This window comes from Astatotilapia calliptera, chromosome 20 (genome assembly GCF_964374335.1).
Source record: "Astatotilapia calliptera chromosome 20, fAstCal68.1, whole genome shotgun sequence".
Taxonomy (NCBI): Eukaryota; Metazoa; Chordata; class Actinopteri; order Cichliformes; family Cichlidae; genus Astatotilapia; species Astatotilapia calliptera.
The window spans coordinates 13624559-13648658 of NC_137441.1; the positions used below are offsets into that span (position 1 = coordinate 13624559).

At 39.0% G+C, this 24100-nt stretch overlaps 2 protein-coding genes across 2 annotated transcripts; both read left to right on the forward strand.

Annotated features, from left to right (window-relative positions):
- Positions 1-7385: 7385 nt before the first annotated feature.
- On the forward strand, positions 7386-12404 carry LOC145422765 (cytosolic sulfotransferase 3-like). The gene is made up of 7 exons (XM_080294533.1): positions 7386-9643; positions 9969-10097; positions 10392-10492; positions 10574-10700; positions 10797-10894; positions 11171-11345; positions 11465-12404. Exons 1-7 carry the CDS (start codon positions 9505-9507, stop codon positions 11575-11577), a joined length of 882 nt encoding a protein of 293 aa, XP_080150659.1. The 5' UTR covers positions 7386-9504; the 3' UTR covers positions 11578-12404.
- Positions 12405-14629: 2225 nt separating this feature from the next.
- On the forward strand, positions 14630-23065 carry LOC113010166 (cytosolic sulfotransferase 3-like). Its single transcript, XM_080294529.1, has 8 exons — positions 14630-14661; positions 15618-15756; positions 16006-16134; positions 16536-16636; positions 16722-16848; positions 16940-17037; positions 22560-22734; positions 22842-23065. Exons 2-8 carry the CDS (start codon positions 15618-15620, stop codon positions 22964-22966), a joined length of 894 nt encoding a protein of 297 aa, XP_080150655.1. The 5' UTR covers positions 14630-14661; the 3' UTR covers positions 22967-23065.
- The last annotated feature ends 1035 nt before the right edge of the window (positions 23066-24100 follow it).

Consider the following 24100-nt stretch of genomic DNA (forward strand, 5'->3'; position numbering starts at 1 on the left):
TAATACCCAACTTTTGACAAAGGCGGAGAGAATTCTTAACAGAATTATTAAGGGAGATTCAAACATAGATTTTTCAAAATATGAGAGGGTCAGGACCCACTAAAAGCCACACAAAGATTATCAAGATGCAGTGGCAGATGTAATAGAGAAAGACACAGGGCCACCTGAAATCTGTCGTCCTATCTGGTGCAAAACCAACATGTAGTAGAATCTGGAATTTTGATTTTGAGTTAAAAATAAAATATGGGTAAAATGCAGAAATGTTTCCAGTAAAGTAAAAAATAAGAGTCGCAATTATAGTTGAATCCATAACACCTAATTGTTTCTACAAGATCACGTCGTTGCTGAAAGTTATCAGTGATCTCAATGTGTGAAAGGAACTCACAGTATCTGGAGTTTAAGCTCCTCTTGTCTGAGAAACCTGGGACAAACATGTGAACAAGACCTGAATAATACCAGTAATGAAGACTTCTCTCCAAAGATCAATAAAGGGAAGCCCCAATCTGATGAGAGTCTAGCAAAATATAGTTCACTCCACTTGCTTGAAATGGTTAGCAGTCCAAGGCATTTCAGTTGTAGAATGATTGGGTGCAACAATGAAACAGATGTGAGATGAGGGAAGTGCCAAATGTTCCTTTGTGTCTCCAAATAAAATCAGTACTTCCTCAGATTTCCTAAATAAATTGACTTTTGTGAAGTAGAAAGTTCAGTGCCATCACTTATTCCTGAACCAATAGTTTACAGCTAGTGAAGTGTCAGTGACTTCTGGGTTGGTCCCTGATCTTCATCTTATGAGATTGTTATTTTAATAACAGTGCCCAAAACAGCCCATACCGTCTTGACTTTTTAAAAAGATCAAACAGATACTGCTGAACAGTACTGTTTAACAAAACAAGATCTTAATCTGACCAAAATTGAATCTTCATTTTTCTGGTTTTGATTGCAGTTGGCATACTTTGATGTTGCATCACTGTTGTCTTCAGTTTCATTATTGTTTCATTGATGTCCGTAGTCTTCTTAGTTGTACATGAATGCATGATTTATACTTATTACACACTCGCTTTACTCATTAGGGTACATCTGTTCAACTGCTCGTTAACGCACAGATCCAATCAGCCAATCGCATGGCAGCAACTCTGTGTTTAAAAAGAAAATCAGAATGGCATGGTTGCTAAGCTGGTCTAAGTAATTCAGTGGGACTACAAGGATTTTCCAGCAAATAGAGACAAAAAAGGAAAATAGCCAATGAGCAGCACTTACCTGGGTGTAAATGACATGTTGATGTGTTAGGAGCTCAGAGAAGAATGATTAGACTGATTGAACCTAACAGGAAAGCACTAAAATAACCACTTGTTATAGCCAAGGTAAGCAGAAGAGCATCTCTGAACACACAGTTGAAGACCACAGTGGGCCCCACTAATATCACCTAAGAACAGGAAACTGAGGATATAATTTGTACGTGCTCACCAAAATTGGAGGATGGGGGGGAAAAAAATGTGTGGGCACATTTTCTTGGTACACTGAACATTGTTTAAATGCCACAACCTACCTTAGTACTGCTGCTGACCATTTCCATCTTGAACATTACCTCCAGTCTGCTGTTTCTATTTTCTAGGCCCCTTGCTTCTCCCCTCCCCTTTTGATCCCCTTTCGTTGCATCACTCAGTTTGTTCCATTTGTTTAGGCCTGTCCTACTACTATGTGAATCAGTGACAAAATTTGCTTTGCATTATACATTTTGAAAAGATACATGTTTCAATGCCTGGAACCAACACATTAATTTTAATACACTATATTTATAGGAAACACAACGGTTATCTACGTTACTGATCTGCAGTATTTTGGTCAGAAAACATAGTTCTGTCAAAACAAGGCAACATACACCAAGTACCAAAGTCTGACTCAGCAGAAACAAAAGCATGGGGAACAGGGGTTATACTGGGATTTAGGATGTAGGGGAAGCCTAAGAATTTCTACATCAGGGTACACCTCAAGCTAAACAAACTAATTTGTAGTCTTTGTGGACAGGCTGCACCGTTAGATTAACAATAAAAAATTTTCCCTCAGTTTTGGACAGTACTGGTTATATGTTACAGACATAGTCTCTATCGAACATGTTAGCATACCATCCATGGCTAGTAAGTCATCTGTGGAATCATGTGAGCAGTGAAATTATTTTTCCATGCACTTTAAGGACTTCCTTCCATGACTAGACAAGTCAGTTCCTGCTGGCCATTAGGAAAAAAACAAAAACAAAAAAAAACAGCTTGAGGCACTTTCTTAAATTTGAGAAAATGTCATTAATTTTCTGAAGTTTCCAGACGAACAAGCTACAGTTAGTTTTGTAGTTTTGCCTCTGTACATCACTGCAGCAGATATTAAATCAAACCATAAATATGCGCTCGAAGTTCAGGCTTTTAGCTTCAAGAAATCTTGCCCAAACTAAACTGTGTAAGAATTACCTCCATTTCTATACACAACCTTCATTTTCAGAAGCTCAAAATTATTCAGACAACTGACTAACAAGCAGTTTCATGGTCAGGTGGTTTGCGTGATAGTCAATGAGAAATGAAGCAGATAAATTGCAAGCTTGTAATGCTTGCAGTGAGGCTAGAACAAGAAGAACAGAGAAATGAGATGTAGGCTAGGGACCAATGCTAAATCCATTGAGATGCTAACCTTTAAATTTGTCTTTGCTCTTAAATTTCTAACTTCTATGCTGTCTTGCTTGTTTCTGGGCCACTACGCCCTCAAAGGCATCCTTTATTTTGACACTTTTTTTTGACAAATAAAGGACAGCTCAAATTTAAAGCTGTCATTTTAAAGTCAAACAAACCTTTTCTTAATGATTTTTCATTTTTAAATGGGGATTCTCATACATTTATTCTCTTTCCATGACCCTGGTGTGTTTAAAAGTCTTTGGTCAGTGGTCAAACTTCTTCCAACTCATTAGAAAAAACTCACAAAAAAGATAAATAACTAAATGCACACTTATCTCTATCCAGTCTAGTAGTGAAGTGTCCTGTGTGTCGAAGCGTCTCGGGGGCGTTTTGTGAAGCACGTATCGAGGCTTGCTTTGATTACGTATGCAGTGACGTTCGAGGCCTCGCGGGCAGTCCGTACCACGTGACTGATTCAGGGACCGGTTCACCGGTTCGCGCCAGATTCGAAATAAAATGGGCAGCAAAACACAGCTGATTTCCCATCACATTGTGTTGTGGAATTGGATTACGTACGTGTTACATAGTTACTTGAGCATTTCTTCTTTGATGGAACCAGCAAGGAAGACATTTTTTTTTAAAATTTCATCTCTCCTAATAAAGTATGCACACAGTAATACATATCACAAATGAGTGTACAAAAACTATGGCTCATCAAAATGTGTGTATAGAGGTCAGTGTTGGGATCAAGTTATTTGCCTCTCTCTCTTTCTAGGAACTACATGGGTCTCCCAGATCCTTGACCTGCTGTATTTTGGTCAGACGTGTCCAGAGAGGCAAAAAACCATCCCCATCTATGAAAGAGTACCCTTTCTGGAGATTGGTAACCTGAATCCAAAGATGGCATGGCAATCAGTCATATTGCTATGGTTATATTATCATGTTACCCGTTTCCCATATCAAAGTTTTCCTTACTCCATGTTCACCCCTCCATGCAGGGAAAGACCTGGCAGACAAGCTGCCCACCACCCCTCGACTCATTAAGACTCATTTTCCTGTCCAGTTTGTGCCAAAGTCCTTCTGGGAGCAAAACTGTAGGGTACAGTAACCTGTGTGCTGTTTTTCAAGAAGCTGATAATAGTACTGATAACAGTGCAATCTAAGGCAGCACGTCAGGCGTAACTTGAACCTTTAAGCCTAATAAGGAGCTCCAAAGTGTCTACTTCTGGTAAAGGTTTAAGATTTCTTTTTTCCATCTTCTGCAGATTGTTTATGTAGCCCGCAATGCAAAGGACAACATGGTGTCTTATTTCCACTTTGATCGCATGAATGTGGTTGAGCCAGAGGCTGGAGAATGGAATAACTACTTCCAAAGATTTTTGGAAGGACAAAGTATGCATAAATAATACAGTTATCCTTCGTGTGAGGTGTAGATCTTTTCCTCTCATTGCTTAAGTGTTGTTCTTTGATCTTAGTGGTATTTGGCTCCTGGTATGACCATGTGAATGGCTGGTGGAAGAAGAAACAGACTTACTCAAATATTCATTACATGTTCTATGAAGATATGATTGAGGTAATCTGATTTCTTCATTGGCACTTTCTTCTGCATGTTCTCATGCTCTCATCCAGGCGGTTTTAATGCTGCGATTAATTCCATGATGTGTTTCCAGGACACTGAACGTGAAATAGACAAACTCTGCAGCTTCCTCGGTTTGTCTCGTTCACCTGAGGAGAAGAAAATGATCTCAGGTGGAGTCCAGTTTGATAACAGAATGAGATGGCCAACTATTCTACAGCCCCGGTTATGGACAGAGATGGGCAGTAACGCGTTACTGTAATCTGATTACTTTTTCAAGTAACGAGTAAAGTAAGGGATTACTATTGCAAAAACGGTAATTAGATTACCGTTACTTTCCCGTAGTGTTACTGCGTTACTAAAACTGTGTTGTTGTTTTTTTTGTTTTTTTTTGCGAGAATGTCTCACGACAGTGACGTAAGCGAGTGCGCCGTTAGTGACAACAGCTGTGTGCAGATCAACAATGGATCACATATCGATTGTGGGAGAGAGTATGAGCGTGCAGCGTTTAAAGCGTGGAAGTACTGACCTTTGAGTTTGATTCCATAAAAAGTGACAAAAACATTAGCGTCCATCGTGCGTGGGAAGAAAACTTCTTTTTACAGCGAAAAAAAACCCCTAAACTTCCAAGCAAGCACTGAGTGCGCAACGACGTAATGGGAAATTCACAGAGAAACTCGCGGATTCTTCAACTTACCGCGGCACACCTGCACCAGGGTAAACCTCCGCCTACCGTAGTCCTGCTTTACAGGTGAAAATAGAGCAACAGGACCGCTGAGTCTTTGACTTTATTTATTTTCTGCTGTGTTTTACTTGCATCTATTTGAAAGAGTGAGTGTAAACACAAAAAAATATTTTATTTTATGTGCTGGAATGTGTAGAAAATAGATTTAAATGTTAAACTAATTTATTCAAGTCAGAGAATGTTGCATATAATTAAATTTTTGCTTGATGCATAAAGTTAAAAGATTAAAACTGATAAAAACAAGTTAAAAGAAGAGACTTTTCCATTTGATTATATTTTGTATGATGGATTATGTAGGAAAAAGTAGAATTGGGCTGAAAGATCTATCACTTTATCACCTCTTCAGGCTGTAAATTGTATTTTTAAAAAGTAACTAAGTAATTACTTTTGAAAATAAGTAATCACTAAAGTAACGGGATTACTTTTTTGGGGAAGTAATTAGTTACTGATTACTTTTTTCAAGTAACTTGACCAACACTGGTTATGGATTTCAAGATTTCTCCCTTCATGAGAAAAGGTACACACCTAACAGTAATGTGATGCATTTGGTAACATTAGGGGAAAATACCTGTATTATTATTATTATTATTATTATTATTATTATTATTATTATTATTATTATTATTATTATTTATTTATTTATTTTTTATTTATTTATTTTCTGCAGGGAAGGTTGGCGACTGGAAGAACCACTTCACCGTCGCTCAGAATGTCGTTTTTGATGAAGACTACAAGAAGATGAAAGATCCCACACTTCAGTTCTGCACTGAAATTTGAACAGAGCCAGGCATACAGACTGGATATAGTATGCAGCTACTGCTGTGCAGTGTGTATTACAAAGATCTCATCTAAACAAACTGTGGCATACATGTGACAGAATTATACAGTGGAATAATAAACACTCCAAATACCTTAATTTTACGTGTACACGTTGTGCTTTTATTGTAAAACCTGATGATCAATGCATGGAAGCCAAAAGCACAGTGAGGGGCTGTATTGTCAATTTATTTCTGCACTTGAGCTCAAGATTGCAAACTTTGTTCTCGAAAAGAAAGTTATTCCAAGCCAAACATAAACAGCAAACTATGACCAAGTGTCATCGTGGCTCCAGCCTTAAGTAGACCGCCTGATTGATTGATTGATTGATTGGTAATTTATTTCAACATGTGAACAATATATAAGTACATTTAGAAAAGAAATGAGAGAAAAAAAATATACTATACAAATTACATACAAAAAAACATTCTGATTAATTTACATGTTGAAAGGGAGTGGGAAGAAGTATACACTTATTTAATCCCACCCCTGTCCCATAAATTATCAGTGAATATTTAGTCAGCTTCCTTACTGATATAATTTGTAATAAAAATAGTGAACAGATTTCTGATATACTATATACTATAATATCACATCATGAATTTTTTGTTTGTTTGTTTTTAAATAGAGACATTCACTTAATTTAAATATTTTCCTTTTCTTTATAGATCGAGAAGATCATATTTTTATAACTCTTTTTGAACAGTTTTATGTTTGGACATTGCTTTAATTCCATATTCAGTTTGTTCCATAGTTTCACTCCTTGAACAGAAACACAAAAGCCTTTTCTTGTAGTACGTACCTTCATTGTTTTGAAGTTACAAAAACCCCTTAAATTATAACTTCCTTCTTTCAAAAAAAACATACTCTGAATATTACCTGGCAGTTCTTTATTTTTTGCTTTGAATAGAATTTGTGCTGTTTGGAATTTCACTATATCGTCAATTTTCAATATTTCAGACTGCAAAAATAGTGAGTTTGTATGTTCCCTATAACCTGCATTGTGGATGATTCGAATTGCTTTCTTTTGAAGAGTAAAAAGTGAATGTAATGTGGTTTTATAGTTATTGCCCCAGACCTCTGCACAATAGCTTAAGTATGGTGAAACCAGTGAACAGTAGAGAATATGAAGTGATGTTCTGTCGAATACCTGTTTTGCCTTGTTTAGTACTGCAATGCTTCGTGATACTTTGGAATGAATATATCTTACGTGAGCTCTCCAGTTAAGTTTTTCATCTATTATTACCCCCAGAAATTATCTAACGAGCCACAGGTGAATGTGATCAGTGACTCACTGACCCGCCGGCAGGAAGGTGGGTAATCAGGTAGAGCCACTACTGATGGGAAGATAAAAATAACTCCCACAAACATACAAACACTGCTAGGAAAGAGAGAAGGGGGAGGTGAGCTAGTGCAAGAAACTTGGAAACCATGACAGATTATGTTCATGCAGTCTGAACCTCAATCTCTTAAAAGTTGTACATTAAGCAACACAAACTGTTCCATAATGCTCAGGAAATGCAACAAAGTGTGCTAGAAATAAAGATCATAATAATATATTGGAAAGCATGAAAAAACAAAATGAAACCAGTACACTTTAAATACAACACTAATGCCTTTCATCTTTGTCCAAGAAAGAGATCCTGTGAATCCTGGTGCTTGGATCTTGTAGTGTAGGCATTGGAGAGTAGACAGTTGGTTGAGCAGGTCAAAGTACTATATTACAACTACAAAAAATGTATATTAAAAGTAAGGTGATAACATAATGGTAACAAAATGTGACTCTTCCTACAGAGTACAAGTAAGAGACTATATTGCACAGAGTATGATAAAAAGCTGGATATTACAGTTTTTTCTGATTGCTTAAGCACATTTTTTGTAACCATTGGCTAATTTTGCAAAACTCTTCACACAAATAAGAAAACCTGTCACCCAATAATCAAAACATTGTAGTTCTCTTGCAAAAGCAAACACAGCCAGATTAACTCTTCACACCTTCGTAAAAATGGTGTTTCCGTATCAAACAGTACACACAAGCCATCATCTACTAAGCACACAATGTGCCAACTGCACACTGATGGTATGAATACAAAACACATCTGGCTTTTGCTTTCTCTGTGCACAAGGTAGGCTATGTCAGTTTGAGCTCATACTTCTGTCATAGATCCATAAGCATAGAGGGATCCAAACTTCAAGTACTGGTGTTTATTCAAACACATCAAAACAAACACAAGTGTTTATTTCCAAGTATAGGATTATTTGCAATCGCCATAATGACTATATGGGTTACTTGGTCTGCAGTGAACATGCTTCCTCTGCCCCCAGCATCTGGTCATCTAGCAATTCTGTAAAGTAACAATTTCAGTATTTTTACATCAGTGGTATTGGTGTGTTTCTCATTGGCATATGGCAGTGCTACAAATCTTTGTGCGAAGTGACTGTACTAACCGATTCTCATTTCAAGATGTCCTTATGGTACTTGCTACAGTGTAGTGGCTCGAGTTAGGCTGGACCCGTTGGCCAGCTACCCTCAGGGTCATTCCACGGTTGATTACATGGTCCACTATTGTAGCTCTGATGTCATCAGCAATTCTATTTCTTACTCTTCCTACCCTTCCTCTCCCCCCTCCTCCTCTTCCTCTCCCCCCTCCTCGTCTTCCTCTTGCTCCTCCTTGTCCTTGTCGTCCTCTTCATCCTACTTCTTCACCTCCACGTCCTCTTCCTCGGCCTCCTCTACTTCTCACTCTTTCTGCTCCCTCCATTGTACTCCGCACACACAGCTTACCTGTATTATAGTGCTTAGGCTGATTGCAAAGTGAACTAATTATCTAAGAAAGTTTTGACATGTGAAAGTGTGCCAGACAGTTGGCAAATTAGTGTTAATGATAGCCATACATGTGTATACTTTTGCTAGGAGTGTGTTGGAAATTTGGTAATTGAGTGTTGTGCAGTGAATTGTGCCTACAGTTTTGCAAAGTGTGTGTTACAAAATTGCAAACTGAGTGCAAAGCAGTTTTTGTGCTTTTAGTTTTGCAAACTCAGTGAGTGGTTTTGCTATAAGTCTGAATAGTTTTAGAGATTGTGCTACAGGAATCACAGTTAGGGTTTAAGCATTCAGAAAAAACTGTAATAAGACCTACCTTGGCACTTGTGCAGGTGGAGCCAAAGGGAAGACATGCTTCACCATATTTTCTAGTCTTTGGCTTAGAATGAACTTTGCTTGGAAACATATTCAGCGATGCTTCATCTCCTGCTTTGCGTTAGTGTGGGAGCCCCGTCAAAAACCTTTCATGCTATGCTAGCAGTGTCCAAACAATCTTTTTTTTTCCCTTTTCATACCATGCCCAGGGGGCGGGCCCCACACCTTGGGAAGCTCTACTTTGAGGTATTGGACACCGATGGTAAACTGCCATCAGAGCCTAAATCAGACCCTGTTATCTGTTGTTATCAATATTTTTTTTTAATTATTTCTTGGTGAGTGGACATATTGGTTACACTTTGACTAATCATTAATCAGTAACACAACCTTCAGAAGCAAAGTGCACTGAGGGTGTAATTACTGAAGGTTACTCATTTCTGATGTCAAGGAGGAGCAGAGAATAAAACAGTAAAGCAGACAAAAAAATTACATCATATGGGAGAAAGATACTCTAAAGTGTGGAATAAAAACTCAGGCAGTTATTCTAATAATAAAAAAAAGTCAAGAGATGGAGGTGCGACCTCGACCAGAACTGTTTGACTTCCATGGAGTTGGCATGATCACAGACTTTACAGAAAACTGGGACAACATACAGAACTTCAAAGCAAGACCAGATGATATTCTTATTGCTACGTACCCTAAAGCAGGTAAGGTTAATTTAACCTTAGTAGACAGAATTGTGCCAGCCTGGGTGAACATAAGAAAGTGAAGACATGTGAAAGTAAACTGATTTAAACTCAAATCAAAGCCTTGGAAATTATTTTAGACTCTCTTTATCTCTCTGTGTGTTTTATTGGCTTTAAAAAACCTTTGAGCTAAATGTTGTGCTGAAAGGCACTATATAAATAAAGCTTAAGGGCATGTACAAGGGTTGTGTGGAGCTAGTTACTATAGTATTTTTTTTAAATAAATAATTTCATGGATTGCTATATTTCCCACTGAACAGCATGGTTTTATCTCTTTCAACCTCAGGAACCACATGGGTCTCCTACATCCTAGATCTTCTGTATTTTGCGCACATGGGTCAAGACCGTCAGACTTCCATCCCTCTTCATGACAGAGTACCCTTCCTGGAGATATGCGAACCCCCTATGCCCAAAGGTCTCAGATCAGTTCTGATTGCAGAAATTTTTTGTGTGTCACATGTTGAAACAGCAGCTGCTAAAATGCAACCTCAGTGTGTTTCACATTCACTGTTGTCTAAACAGAGTGATATAATTTTTTTTTTGCTTGATATTTGGTTATTTTTCAAATCTATTTGGTTATTAGACACTCAAAATTGTTTGCAAACTCACTCGAAAGTGCCTTAAAATGTTGGCCTTTTAGCCATGTTGACCTCTGACATCTAGAAAAGTCCAACTTATTAGGGGCAAACCAATCATTCTTACCTTACAGGTACAGACTTGGCAGACAAACTTCCCACCACTCCTCGTCTCATTAAAACTCATCTACCAGTCCAGTTTGTACCAAAGTCCTTCTGGGAGCAGCGCTGCAGGGTAAAATGCATATATACCTGTAACCATAGAGACATGGGATTTACGAAACAGATTAGAACTTGTTGTTGTCTGGTTCTGCAGGTAGTCTACGTGGCCCGCAATGCAAAAGACAATGCAGTGTCCTATTTCCATTTTGAACGCATGGACAGTGGTATGCCAGAACCGGGGAAATGGAGCACCTTCCTGCAGAACTTCATGGAGGGGAAGAGTGAGTTCAGTTTAGTTTTACTGTAGAAAGAAGAGACATTGTTTTCATTTTATTTCTCATGTAAACACTCTGTTGTGTTTTGTTGTGTGTTTGTAGTGGTTTTTGGATCGTGGTATGACCATGTGAACGGCTGGTGTGAGAAGAAGCAGACTTATTCAAATTTTCACTACATGTTCTATGAAGATTTGATTGAGGTATCATGAGCTGTGCTAAAGAATGCCATTTACAACAAAGCTCATTACATTAAAAAGTGTCTTGAGTTTGTTAATAAACACGTTGCCCTTGCTGAAAGATTAAATAGCTTTTAGGAAATACTTAGCCTTCGTCTGGTGTTCTAGTCTGTGGGACTCGCTTTCTATGTTTACCAAAAGAAACATTATGCAGTTGTTATTTTAACTTCAAATTCTTTGCCTTTGTATCATTTTCTTTGAAGAACATATAAATGAAATATAAAATAACACTTCACACAGGACTGTGGACGAGAAATAGACCGACTGTGTTCCTTCCTTAGTTTGTCTCCATCACCTGAAGAGAAGGAAAGAGTCAAAGCCAGCGTGACTTTTGACAATATGAAACAAAATAAAATGACCAACTACTCCACCTTCGATTCAATGAACCAGACTATATCTCCTTTCATGAGAAAAGGTATAAATGTCTAAACCTAAAAGTTGTTTTGTTCCCCTCTGTGTTTCTTCTGAGAACTGTGTACTGCATTTATGAATAGGTTGATCAAATAACCTAAATTATTTTCTCTGTTTCTTCAGGAAAAGTTGGTGACTGGAAGAACCACTTCACTGTGGCCCAGAATGAACAGTTTGATGAAGACTACAAGCAGAAAATGAAGAATCCTGATCTAAAGTTTCGTTATGAAATTTAGATCCCCAGCTGGGTGTGATGGAACTCTGCACTGATATGTGATTAAAGAGTTAAGAAATAAGCCAAATTTGATATGAAATTTAAACAAACTAAATTTCAGGTAGGTGATAGAGAGCTGTGGCAGAGTTCACAACCCTGAGCTGTCCTGCAGAAATGATAAATTCGACAGAACAATTTCCAGAAACAGTACCAACTTATATATGATAGCTTCCATTCTTTAAAAAATGATGGTCAGGTATGATTTGTCTGACACCATGTGTTATCATATATGGATATTATACTTTTGGCTTTTCTGCACCTTCATTCTGCTCAGTAACATGTTTTAAACTTTGTTAAATAATGGCAACTTTGTGGTATGCTGTAAAGTTAACCCATTATCCTCATATCAGCACACCTTTTTAAAACCACTTTCTGTTTAAAGGCGATTCATAGTTTTATTCTTACAAGATCCAACTAAACTCAAATAGGAGAAATTAAAAAGGCAAACAACAAACAAAAGTCTAGGTGTTCAGGGAATGATGTAAAAATTCGTTAGGGCACTAATACTCATGAAAAGGGTCAGTTTTGCATATACATTGAAAAGGCCTTTACTTTCCCTCAGCATTAGGGAGTATTTTAACATCTAATAACTCTTTCTTTAACCTCAAAACATTGATTCAATTCAACTGGACACAGTGGTTTTATCACTGAAGAATATTTAGTGAAAACTTCATTTTAAATTTTAGAAAGAAAGCTATATTTGTATTTAGATTATTGAATCCATTGAAATTGCAGTTTCTAAAAGATTTATAATTTTTTTTATTTGTAATTAAAAATATTTTGCAATAAGGTTTTGTTGAGAGTGTAATACTTTTTTTATGAAATCCATTTTTTTTGATTTGAAGAGTACTTATTAATGTCAACAAGACTTTTAAAGAGAAATAGACCAATGGGTATCCTTCCTTTTGGGGAAGGAAAATGTCAGAACCAGTATACAAATTAAAATAAAATGACAGTTCATGTGATGAACCACAAGGTGTTACAAGGTGTATATGACTCTGGTTTCACGTGGCCTATCAACACAATTTAAAAACTGGTATATATCACCTTGTTGCTTTGTCATCTTGAAGTGGTCATGTGATTGGCTTACCACGACTACTATGGCTGTATCCCAATTCAGGGTCTGCAGCCTTAAAGTACGCAGCCTTAACGGTCCACAAGGCCCACATACTCAAAGACCGCTAAGGCTGGAACTGCGGGGCTTGTAGGCTTATGAAATGGGACGGTCTAGCCTACGTCGCGCTGCCCAGGTTGCCTAGCAACCATGATACTATCCGCTGGAAAAGTTTCATACAGCATTGTTTTTCACGAATGAAGGCGAAAATATTTTATTTGTTTTTACATGAGCGCTGTGTGATTTGATAAGTATCTGAGGCTGAGACCACGGGACAATAAAAACATAATTGCTGGGCCTTATTTCTGTACTGAACAGTCATTTTAAGATTAAATAAGTAAATAACAATTAGCTCATGTTGTTCATGAGACTACAGTCATCTTACTTTGGTAATGTAAATATAATATGGCCAATATTATAGTTATATTAATCATTACTAGTCATTACGGCAGTGTGCTTGAACTCTGTGTCATTCAATGAGCATCAATAAAGATTCAAGTTGCAGTTATTTATATTTCTTATCACCTTAAATCTTCACTCAAAGACAAGTATCTTTGACAGTGTATATATAGATATATCATATATCAGAGACAAATATTGTTCTTTCAGTATGTTGGCATTACTAAATTTGGCTCAATGCTTACATATAAGTATAAAAAGAAAATGTACAAGCTGTGATAACTGTTTCTGATAAAATGAAGAGTAGACTGATATATTAAATATTCCTTTATTGGGTGAGAAAATCAGACCATGTCATAACTGCTTTAAGTCATACAGAATAGATATCAGAGCCTTAAACAGGCTGACTTCTGCTAAATGGGTCAAACTGGGCAGAAAGTATACAAACACATAACATCCTTATAGAATATAATGTAACACTATAGATCAACTTACCTCAGAATATATAAAGCACATAAACAATTACAGCAATATGATGCAACAAACACAGCAGTGCTACTAATCCAAAATACTCAAAGCTTCATAGAACTGAAACAAACAGGGGCATTTATTTTTAGCTCCATTCTGCTGCTGATACATACTTTAGGTTTCTGAATATTAAACTTGTTGCTGCCTTTCATAGTGTGTAACTTGAAGGCCCTGAGTACTTACTCCCACACTGAAAACACTGGAATTATAAAATTATTTTAACATCACCTAATAAGACTGATTCAGGACAGACAATTAGTTATTTTAAACTTTTCTAGCAGTCCTTCACAAACAGGGAACAGTCTGTCTATTCTCTCCATCTGTCAGCTGCTGCTGGCTCTTCCTCCTCCTCTTCCTCACACACTGCTGAGTTTGTCCTGGTGGATCATCAGTGGTTGCAAAGCCTCACAGATGATGTGCAGCAGTGGGTCCTCACTCTCCTCACTCTGGACACTTGCAGTTGTCACACATGGAAATCAAATGTGTGATAAGCTGCAGGATTCAAACTCAAGTGTAACTTATAAATACATGTTCGTCCTTTTATTACACAATCAGAGAGAAAGAAAAGGAGAGAGAGTGCAGGACAGACAGACAGGTGACAGTCTCAGGTGTATACACTGCTACAAACAGGAGGATTTAGTGTTTGTGTTATTACGAGTGCTAAACAAGAGTTCCCAGATGGTACAGTGGACACATGTGTGACTCCTGTGATTAAAGCATCTTTCTTTCAGCTTAACGAGTGAACCGTCAGCTCGTTCAAACACACGTTAAAGTCCGTTTGGCTCGACACCACCGAACAGAGGCAGCAATATAACATAGCTAACATTAACAGTCCAGTGAATCCTGCTTGTGCCGTGATATTCAGGACTGCAAACCGAGCAGCATCACTGACTTTCAGCTTGTTGTGTTTGTGGATATATGACTGACTTTAATTATCCATAAAATCATCACATTCTCTGTAAGATTAAAATCATGTATGTCAGTTGGTAGGAGTGATCCTAGAAGGTAAGTAAGCTTCATAATCTTGTGTTACCAACAATCTAATGTGTTTTTACTTTACAAAAATTTGTAAAGGAATTAAACATGTTCTGTTTAAAATACATTCAGTAAATGTTACTGTGTGTCTGAATCAGAGTGATGGAGGTGAAATGTTGTAATTTTGGTGTTTACAGATTCTACCAATGCTGCAGTGCACATGTCGTAATTAGTCATCCTTTTCGTACTGGCAGCTGACTGTTTTTGCACTTACTTGAATGAAGCAATTCAAATGAACTTTGAACTACATTTCTAAAAATTTACATCAAAGTCAGCTTGATTGTCAAAAACCATATGCACAGGTCATACACAGGAATTTGAAGTTTCAATGCTCCCACAGCCCTCGGTGTACACTAAAACAATATAAAGATTAAAATAAGTCTTATGTACGACACAATACAATACAAAACAGTGTCCAGCACAGTCAGAGTGCTTGTGGGCAAGAGTTTGTGTGCAAGTGGGGTGGGGGAGTCAGTGAGGGGCGATGGTGGAGGTTGAGAGTTTTGTATGTCCTGGGGGTGGGCAGGGTTAAGAGGGGAGAGGTGGATGCAGGTCTGTAGTTCTGTGTGTGTCAGACTGGAGAGGGACAGAGCAGGGAGAGAATTCAGCATCCTGACAGTCTGACTGATTAGGTGTGCAGACCAGCAACACTGCAATGCCAAACAAAAAGGACAAGATGAGCCCCAACAGATGTCATGATATGTATATCAATTCTTTAGACCTGTGAGGAAAAGAACCACCGGTCAACCTGCCTTAAACCCTGACAACAGGACAGCAGGTGTGACCAAAAGAGGGCGTCCCTATAAAATCTATCCCTACAAACTGAATCACAGCCATCAACCATCATGAAACATCCAGTTTGCAATTTCATCGTTTTTTAGGACTGGAGAAAACATGAAAGACTTTTAAAATAATCAGTCTTACAGATGGAGGTGCCACGTCGACCAGAAATGTTTGACTTCCATGGAGTCTCCATGCTCAACGTCATCACTGACAACTGGGACAACATACAGAACTTCAAAGCAAGACCAGATGATATTCTTATCTCTACGTACCCTAAAGCAGGTACTGATGTGGTGTGTGCAAGAGTGTGGAGCTTATCTAATTATAAAATAACTTTTTTTGTTAAAAAATAATTTTAATGTTGGTGTCTGAGTTCATAGGATTCCCACTAAACACTATGCATCCACGAGTTCAGTGTTGACCTGAAAAATACAAAAATGATGCTGAGTGTCTTAATTTGGGTTATGGAGCTTATATCTTCATAGTTTGGTATCCCACTGAACAATATGCATCTATCTGTTTCAACCTCAGGAACCACATGGATCTCTTACATCATAGATCTTCTGTATTTTGAGAACATGGATCCAGATCATCAGACATCCATCCCTCTTCATGAAAGAGTGCCCTTCCTGGAGATTTCTGTACCTTCTCAACCTTTAGGTTGAATCTTGTGACCACCTTCAATTAGCCATATTTGTATTAAGTCAGAACCAAAAGTTAGTTTCACTTTGGTGTACTTGTACATTAAGGTATCATTAGAACTGTTCAGACAGAAAAATATTCCAAAAATGTTTGAAATAGGTTCAGTCTTTTTGTCTGACATCTGTTTTGCTTGCATGCCATCATTTTGTGACACGTTTTGTCAGAGTTAGTTATAATATAATGTAGTATAAGGTAGTATAGTATAATGTGTAGTAATTAATGTTGTTGATCTATGCTATAATAAAAAAGCCAATCATTGCATTTTAACAGTTACAAGTTACTCCTTCTTATCATTTAGGGAAAGACTTGGCAGACAAGCTTGATTGCAAATGATTCATTCTTATCTCTACCTTACTCAGGTACCGATTTGGCAGACAAGCTTCCCACCACTCCTCGTCTCATTAAAACTCATCTACCAGTCCAGTTTGTACCAAAGTCCTTCTGGGAGCAGCGCTGCAGGGTAAAAATCATGCAAACCTGTAGAAATAGAGACATGGGATTTATGAAACCCACAGAGCATAATTTAGTTTTGCCTCTTTCTGTAGGTGGTTTATATGGCCCGCAATGCAAAAGACAATGTAGTGTCCTATTTCCACTTTAACTGCATGAACAGTGCCCTGCCAGAACCAGGAGACTGGAGCACATTTCTGCAGGACTTCATGGAGGGAAAGAGTGAGTTCTGTTTAGTTTCAGTGTAAAGGAAAAATAATATCATTATATTTCCCATGTTAACGTTCCTTTGTGTGTTGTTCTGTGTCTGCAGGGGTTTATGGATCGTGGTATGACCATGTGAACGGCTGGTGGGAGAAGAAGCAAACTTATTCAGATTTTCACTACATGTTCTATGAAGATTTGATTGAGGTACAGCACCGAGTTTGGCTAACGTGTGCCGACTGACAGTTATGTCATCTGCATCAACCACATTTTCACTCTTCATAGCAGTTCTTGCTTCCTCCTCACTAATCCTCTGAACTTCCTGATTCACTACCTGTTTTCCATCTGTCCGCTACCTCTCATATTCTTCGTTCATCAACTCCTCGGAGAACTCCTTACACTTTTCCACACACAATCTTTATTTGTTAGTACAGTTCCATCTCGATACCGATACTTAATCATCCTCACCTGCTACACATCCTTTCCAGCAAGATCCTTCTAGCAAGCAGGTGAGTGTTCCAGCTCCAGTAAGTCCTTTTACAGGTTACAGGTATTGATGGGACTGAAGGCAGGACAGAAATCCTCAAAGTCCCAGACAGAGCATAGAATAGGAATCCAGATGAGGAATGAAGTGGCTACAGCAGAGAGAACACAATATTGATTCATAGGAAACTAAGTGCAGAATTCTAACAATGAAAGTCTGATTACCATCACTGAGGTGAAGATGACCTGGTGGTGTTCTGCTGCCCACCCAGATATCAAATACAGTGGAGGAAGAAAGGAAGAAATGTCAAAGAAATGTAGGCAAGGCAAGGCAAGGCAAGTTTATTTGTATAGCACAATTCAACAACAAGGTGATTCAAAGTGCTTTACAGAGACATTAGAAACAAGAACAAATAAAAAGCATGATTTAAAATTGAATAAAACAAGCAAATAAACTAACTAACTAGTTAACAAACAAACAAACAAACAACAGTATATAAAATCAAAACAGATAAAATCAGAACAGTAGATAAAATCAGTAGTTAAATGTAAGTTTTGAAATTTAAGCTTAAAGTGTGGATTTGGTGCTTTATTCAAATGCAGCTGAGAACAGGTGAGTCTTCAACCTGGATTTAAATAAACTGAGTGTTTCAGCTGATCTGAGGCTTTCTGGGAGTTTGTTCCAGATATAAGGAGCATAAAAGCTGAATGCAGCTTCTCCGTGTCTGGTTCTGACTCTGGGAACTGATAAAAGACCGGATCCAGATGACCTGAGGGATCTGGATGGTTCATACTGGGTCAGGAGGTCATTGATGTATTTTGGTCCTAAACCATTCAGAGCTTTATAGGCCAGCATCAGAACTTTAAAGTCTATCCTCTGACGGACAGGCAGCCAGTGTAAGGACCTCAGAGCTGGACTGATGTGGTCCACTTTTTTGGTCTTAGTGAGGACTCGAGCAGCAGAGTTCTGAATGAGCTGTAGTTGTCTGACTGATTTTTTAGGTAGACCTGTAAAGATGCTGTTACAGTAATCAAGCCTACTAAAGATGAATGCATGGACTAGTTTTTCCAGGTCCTGTTGAGACATCAGATCTTTTATCCTTGATATATTCTTGAGGTGATAGTAAGCTGACTTTGTTATTGTCTTAATGTGTTTTTCTAAGTTTAGGTCTGCATCCATCACTACACCCAAATTTCTCGCCTGGTTTGTGGTTTTTAGATGTATAGATTGAAGTTCTCTGGTGACCTGTAATCGTTTTTCTTTGGCGCCAAAGACTATTACCTCAGTTTTGTTTTTGTTTAGCTGGAGAAAATTGTGGCACAACCAGTCATTGATTTCCTCAATGCATTTACCAAGAGCCTGTACAGGGCCTCGGTCTCCTGGTGACATTGTGATATATATTTGTGTGTCATCTGCATAGCTGTGATAGTTTATTTTGTTGTTCTTTATAATCTGTGCCAGTGGGAGCATGTAGATGTTAAACAGAAGGGGTCCCAAGATGGAACCTTGGGGAACTCCACATGTGATACTTGTCTGCTCAGATGTGAAGTTACCTATTGATACAAAGTATTTCCTGTTTTCTACGTATGTTTTGAACCAGTTTAGTACAGTTCCTGAAAGACCTGTCCAGTTCTCCAGTCGTTTGAGTAATATGTTGTGGTCAACTGTATCAAATGCTGCACTGAGATCCAGTAAAACTAGGACTGACATTTTTCCACTGTCTGTATTCAGACATATGTCATTAAACACTTTGGTCAGAGCGGTTTCAGTGCTGTGGTTCTGTCTAAAACCTGACTGGAAGGCATCGTAGCAATTATTCTGTTTTAAGAAGTAACTGAGCTGTTGAGAAACTGCTTTTTCAATGATCTTACTTAAAAACGGGAGATTTGAGATCGGCCTGTAGTTGTTCATTTGTGTCTTGTCAAGATTGTCCTTTTTCAGTATAGGTTTGATTACAGCAGTTTTTAGTGATTCTGGAAACACACCTGATAATAAAGAAAAGTTGACGATCTGTAACAGGTCTGACTCTAAAGTCTTTGAGACCTTTTTGAAAAAACTTGTTGGCAGGACATCTAAACAGCAGGAGGAGGAGTTCAGTTGACCTAAGATGTCCTCCAGGTCTTTGCTGTTAATAGGTTGAAACTGTTTCATGGTGTTTAAACAGTTTTTTGGTGGACACAGTACATATCCTGGATCTGCTGTTGATGTACCAATTGCTTGTCTAATTTTTTGGATTTTTTCAGTGAAGAATTTGGCAAAGTCATTGCAGGCCATGGTCGAATGAAGTTCAGCTGCCACTGACACAGGAGGGTTTGTTAGCCTGTCAACTGTAGAAAATAAGACCCGAGCATTATGGCTGTTTTTAGTGATGATGTCAGAGAAGTAGGACCTCCTTGCATTCCTCAGTTGTAAATTATAATTGTGAAGTTTCTCTTTATAAATGTCATAATGAACCTGGAGGTTTGTTTTTCTCCATCTGCGCTCAGCTTTCCTACACTCTCTTTTTTCATTTTTCACCAGTGTGGAGTTTCTCCATGGAGACTTTTTCCTTCCAGAGATAACCTTCACCTTAATGGGAGCAATAGTGTCCATTACATTTAACATGTTAGCATTGAAGCTATTGACGAGCTCATTGAGTGACCCTCTGGACAGGTCAGGTGTTAATGGGAAGACCTGGTTAAAAATTGCACTACTGTGTTCAGTTATACACCGTTTTGTGATCACTGTTGTTGATATATTTGTGTGGGCTGAGATTTTACTTTCAAAGAAAACACAGTAATGATCAGACAGGCCCACATCAGACACAGTAACCTTTGAAATGCTCAGGCCTTTGGAGATCAGTAGGTCAAGAGTGTGTCCTCTATTATGTGTGGCCTCTGTTACATGCTGAGTCAGCCCAAAGTTGCCCAGAGTGTTACTCAGGTCTTTAGTCCCTTTGTCCTGAGGGTTGTCCACATGAATGTTAAAATCCCCAGCAATAATTACACAGTCAAAATCAACACAGATCACAGACAGCAGTTCACTGAGGTCATTAAAAAAGTCTGTGCAGTATTTGGGAGGCCTGTAAACATTAAGAAACACAACTTTGGATGGGGCCTTCAGCTGTAAAGCCACATATTCAAAAGACTGAAAACTTCCAGGAGATAGCTGCTTACATTGAAATGATTCATTAAATAAGACAGCAACCCCTCCTCCTCTCCTGCTCGCCCTGACCTCACTGATAAAACTGTAGTTAGGAGGGGTCGTCTCGATGAGAACAGCTCCACTGTTACTTTGGTCCAACCAAGTTTCAGTTAAAAACATAAAATCAAGGCTGTGCTCAGTGATTAAATCATTAATTAAAAATGTTTTCCCAGCTAGAGATCTAATGTTTAATAAAGCCAACTTAAGTGTTTTAGAGGTATTACTTGTCCCCTCGTGTTTGGGAGCAGTCTGTGGCACACAAGGTATGTTTACTATGTTTAAAGATCTTTTAGAGTGCAGCTCTCTGTGTTTTGACCAGGCCACATGTCTCCTGTCACCTAAAAGTACAGAAATTTTAAAACCTTCTAGTAAACAGGGTCCCAGCTTCTCCTGGGAAAAGTCATCACTGCCATAATCCTCACAGCCCGGACCCTTCACACATCACACATCAGACTGCGGAGACAGGGCATGAAGAGGAACTAAGGGGGGCGAGGCTGGGCAATGTGACTTCGATTGCTCTGTTGAGGGTGGGGCTCGATGGCGAACCTTTGGCCGCTCTGGTGGGGGGTTTATGGGGGACAAAAAGGGATTGGGACGGGGGGTAGATCTGAGCCCAGCATTGACCCGCTCCATCATCTCCTCAGTGAATTTCAGGTGTGGGGAGGAGGGAGAAAGGGAGGGGGAGGAGGGTGATGGCCTGTCAGGGGTTTGGGGGACTGGGGAAGGTCGTGGTCCCTTGTCCTGGTCGTTGGTGTTGTTGAGAGAGTTGGAGGCAAATAGGGACCCCTCTTCTTGCCTTAGATGTCTCTCCTTTCTGAGGCTCTTCCTCAGATGCCATGGATGTCTCTCCTTTCTGAGGCTCTTCCCGGGTGGGGGCAAATGGAGCTCCTCCTCAAGGTTTCTGCTGGGCTTTGTCTGTTCTTGGAGTACTGTTTGTTCCTCTTTATGAGATAACTCCTCGTTTATCTCAGCCTTGGCACCAAGCACGGATGGATGACGTATGGAATAAAACAAGTTGGAGGTGAACAGTTTCACCCCTGACTTGTTAAAATTAAATCCATTTGCTTTGAACAGATGCCTGCGTTCCCAAAAAATATTAAAGTTGTCGATAAAGTGCACTGAGTGGTCAGCACATGCTGATATAAGCCATTTATTCAGTGTAAACAACCTGCTGAATCTCTCGTCTCCTCCTCTGACCGGCGGTACAGGTCCACTGATGAATACAGCTGCATTCAGAGAGTTTACAGTATTTAATAATCCAGTAAAGTCCCGTTTCAGAACCTCCGACTGTTGTTTGGACACATCGTTTGACCCTGTATGCAGAACAATGTTTGTCACAGTTGGATATTCATCTGCAATTTGAAGAATTCTCTCCTTCAGGTTGTTGACCATATCGTTAGGAAAGCAGAGGACTTTAGTGTTCTTACCGCACATCCTTTGTACATCCTTTACGGCAGAGTCACCCACAATCAGAGTTTCATGTAGTGCTCATTATCTGTTTCTGATACATAAACTTCAAATAAAGAGGACATTATTTTATCACAACACATGCACACATGCATAACGGTGCAAAATAGCCAGTTAATGAAATTTGCCTCTTTGGTAATGGTGCATTTTTTTCAGTTTTTGGCCTGAGGTAATAGCCTGTGGCTCTGTGGACTGTGATTGATCAATGGTTTGTAGTAAACCTTGTAGATGTAGTATCAGTTAAACATTAACCAGCTACAAGTGAGCATTTATTCATTGCCATCATTACTAATAATTAAGAAAAAAAAGATCAAATTTGACATCTTCAATTTGAAAATTCATAGAAAATAAAGAAACTCATAAATGAAATCTGTGTTTTTTTGTTAATCTCGAAGGTTTAAAATTTTAAGATGCATAAAAAAAAAATCAAAATCAAAATTGTCACATATTGAAAGAGAAGTCTGTAAAATCCTAATATCTCCCAAGGAGAGATTCTTACACCAAATTTACTACAGACCAAAAGAAGAAAAATTAATAAAATTTAGAGATGAAACATCTCTTTTAAACTCATTCATATTTTCATTTATGTGAACAGGACTATGAAAAAGAAATAGACCGACTGTGTTCCTTCCTTGGTTTGTCTCCATCAGCTGAAGAGAAGGAAAGAATCAGAGCCAGTGTGACATTTGACAGCATGAAGCAAAACAAGATGACCAACTATTCCACAGCTCGCAAGCTGAACCACGAGGTTTCTCCTTTTATGAGAAAAGGTACAACTGCCTGCTGGGAAATTTTAGTTTTTTCTCAGTATAGGCACCAATATATGTTCAGTTTATTATTAGGATAATCAAATACTTTGAATGTTCTCCTTCTCCAGGAAAAGTTGGTGACTGGAAGAACCACTTCACTGTGGCTCAGAATGAGCAGTTTGATGAAGACTACAAGAAGAAGATGAAGAATCCTGATTTGAAGTTTCGCTGTGAAATTCAAAGAGGGGGCTAGAGCTGAGAAGTGATATGCAATTAAATAGTTAAGAATAAATCAAATATTAAGCCTGAACAACTGAATTCTCTTACATTGTGGTGCTGTTGGCTATCTACAGTGGGGCAAAAAAGTATTTAGTCAGCCACTGATTGTGCAAGTTCCCCCACCTAAAATGATGACAGAGGTCAGTAATTTGCACCAGAGGTACACTTCAACTGTGAGACACAGAATGTGAAAAAAAAAAAATCCATGAATCCACATGGTAGGATTTGTAAAGAATTTATTCGTAAATCAGGGTGGAAAATAAGTATTTGGTCAATAACAAAAATACAACTCAATACTTTGTAACATAACCTTTGTTGGCAATAACAGAGGTCAAACGTTTACTATAGGTCTTTACCAGGTTTGCACACACAGTAGCTGGTATTTTGGCCCATTCCTCCATGTAGATCTTCTCGAGAGCAGTGATGTTTTGGGGCTGTCGCCGAGCAACACGGACTTTCAACTCTCGCCACAGATTTTCTATGGGGTTGAGGTCTCGAGACTGGCTAGGCCACTCCAGGACTTTCAAATGCTTCTTACGGAGCCACTCCTTTGTTGCCCGGGCGGTGTGTTTTGGATTATTGTCATGTTGGAAGACCCAGCCTCGTTTCATCTTCAAAGTTCTCACTGATGGAAGGAGGTTTTGGCTCAAAATCTCACGATACATGGCCCCATTCATTCTGTCCTTAACACGGATCAGTCGTCCTGTCTGTCATGGTCTGGTTGGGCACCTGCAGGTCTCAGACAGCGGCTCCTCCTCCTTTAGGCGGAGTCCGGTTGCCCCTCCCTGGCTGACCACCTGTGAGCAATCGTGCCAGCGGTATATCAGACCTGCGCTCTCAACCACTCATCGCCTGAGTATCTCCTATTCCCATGTTAGTTCAGTGGAGCATCCTAAAACCTTGTCTTAACGCCGTGTGATGACTGACCTGTCTTTTCTTGTCCTCAGCGATAGCACCCGGAGTGGAGATCTTGTTCCCCTCGCTCCCGTCCTCCTGGACCTGGGCCGCCAGCTGCTCACACAACGTGGCCTGCCGACCCACTGCTCACCTGCCTGCCTCCCCACGCCTCGACCGCTTCCGGGTTTTCCGCTCCACCTGTCCCCTCCAT

Bases quoted from the DNA above. Each gene is read 5' to 3' on its own strand.
- LOC145422765 (XM_080294533.1), top strand. From the start codon at position 9,505: ATGGAGGTGCGACCTCGACCAGAACTGTTTGACTTCCATGGAGTTGGC. The intron at 10,098-10,391 runs GTCTCAGATCAG...CTTACCTTACAG, and splicing joins CGAACCCCCTATGCCCAAAG to GTACAGACTTGGCAGACAAA. The intron at 10,493-10,573 runs GTAAAATGCATA...CTGGTTCTGCAG, and splicing joins TCTGGGAGCAGCGCTGCAGG to GTAGTCTACGTGGCCCGCAA.
- LOC113010166 (XM_080294529.1), top strand. From the start codon at position 15,618: ATGGAGGTGCCACGTCGACCAGAAATGTTTGACTTCCATGGAGTCTCC. The intron at 15,757-16,005 runs GTACTGATGTGG...TTTCAACCTCAG, and splicing joins CTCTACGTACCCTAAAGCAG to GAACCACATGGATCTCTTAC. The intron at 16,849-16,939 runs GTGAGTTCTGTT...CTGTGTCTGCAG, and splicing joins GGACTTCATGGAGGGAAAGA to GGGTTTATGGATCGTGGTAT.